Source organism: Drechmeria coniospora, assembly GCF_001625195.1.
Source record: "Drechmeria coniospora strain ARSEF 6962 chromosome Unknown scf7180000000134, whole genome shotgun sequence".
Taxonomy (NCBI): domain Eukaryota; kingdom Fungi; phylum Ascomycota; class Sordariomycetes; order Hypocreales; family Ophiocordycipitaceae; genus Drechmeria; species Drechmeria coniospora.
The window spans coordinates 112-1,557 of record NW_024467522.1 but is presented as its reverse complement, the minus strand read 5'-3'; the positions used below and the strand labels follow the sequence as shown (position 1 = coordinate 1,557).

At 50.8% G+C, this 1,446-nt stretch overlaps 1 protein-coding gene across 1 annotated transcript; it reads left to right on the top strand.

Annotated features, from left to right (window-relative positions):
* Positions 1-261: 261 nt before the first annotated feature.
* DCS_08304 (uncharacterized protein) lies at positions 262-1,023 on the top strand (the record flags this gene model as incomplete). The annotated part of the gene is made up of 1 exon (XM_040805578.1): positions 262-1,023. One exon carries the CDS (start codon positions 262-264, stop codon positions 1,021-1,023), a length of 762 nt encoding a protein of 253 aa, XP_040653277.1.
* Positions 1,024-1,446: the final 423 nt, after the last annotated feature.

Here is a 1,446-nt window from a genome sequence, read left to right as displayed (position 1 = left end):
TTTCCAGACAATTTAGTGCAGGAGCGTCTCGATCTGTATCGTCTAGCGTTGAAGTTGGCTGTGAGTTACTTGGACGTGGAGGTGACATCGTCCGATGATATCTGGCAAGTCGTCACGAACTCCCAGAGACACACTGTTATTATCGCCTCGCACCATGACATATCGGGCTCATTGTCATGGCGGAATGCGTCCTGGATAGAATTTTTCAACAGGGCACTACAATATGGCGACATCATCAAACTTGTTGGTGTTGCGCTAACGATGGAAGACAACTTTCATCTGGATAGCTTTAAGGCCAGGATGTCGGCAGCACACAAAACTCCTCTCATCGCCATAAACATGGGGGCTCCTGGCAGGCTCAGCCGCGTTCTGAACGGCTTCCTTACACCAGTCTCGCACCCTTGTCTTCCCGAAGTAGCAGCACCAGGTCAGATGTCCGCTGCTGAGATCTGGCAGGGCCTGACACTGTTAGGTGAAGTAAAGCCGCTGAGTTTCTATCTCGTTGGCACGCCCATTTCGCAGTCAAGGTCGCCAGCCCTCCATAACAGCCTCTTTCAGCGAACTGGACTGCCTCATCGATATGAACTGCGAGAGACCAACCAAGAGATCGATTTCAGGAGCATGCTGCAAAGCGACGGTTTTGGGGGCGCTTCTGTCACGATTCCACTGAAGCAACAAGTCACAAAAATTGTCGATGCCCTAACCCCAGCTGCCAAGAAGATTGGAGCTGTCAACACCGTGGTACCACTTGACGATCACATCAGGGACCCCAAATGTCCTCGCCGTTTCCTTGGCGACAATACTGACTGGAAAGGAATAGTGTATGTATTGAGCCAGAAATGCTCGGTACATGCCAAGCAATGGCTCCTCAACACTGGTCGTTGGGTCGGGGGGTACGACGCGCGCTGCTATTTATGCATTACACTCCCATGGGATTCCGTTCAATTTACATTTTGGCGCGGGATCCGAACAAGGCCAAACGCCTCGCAGCAGAGTTTCCGGATTATAATGTCCAAGTTTTAGTCGGACCTTCGGACGTCAAAAATCTGAAACATGCTCCGGCGGTTATTATCAGCACGATTCCAGCTGACAAGCCTGTAGATTCCACGGTGGACAAGGTACTCGTCATGGTGCTGTCATTGGCATCACTTGACGGTACAGAGTGTCGCATTCTGCTTGACATGGCTTACAAACCACACTGTACACCAGTGATGCAGATGGCTAAGCACGCTGCTGACTGGAAAGTTGTCTCTGGCTTGGACGTATTGGCATCCCAGGGATGCTGTCAGGTGTGTCCAGCCTTTGGCGAAGCATGCAACATAAACTAACAATCATTGGTTGAAGTTCACCATTTGGACAGGCATCGAACCACTGTATAATGACGCACTTGACGCTGTGCTTGGCATCGATGCGAAAGCATAGACTTCAAGTCCACACTCGCAACGA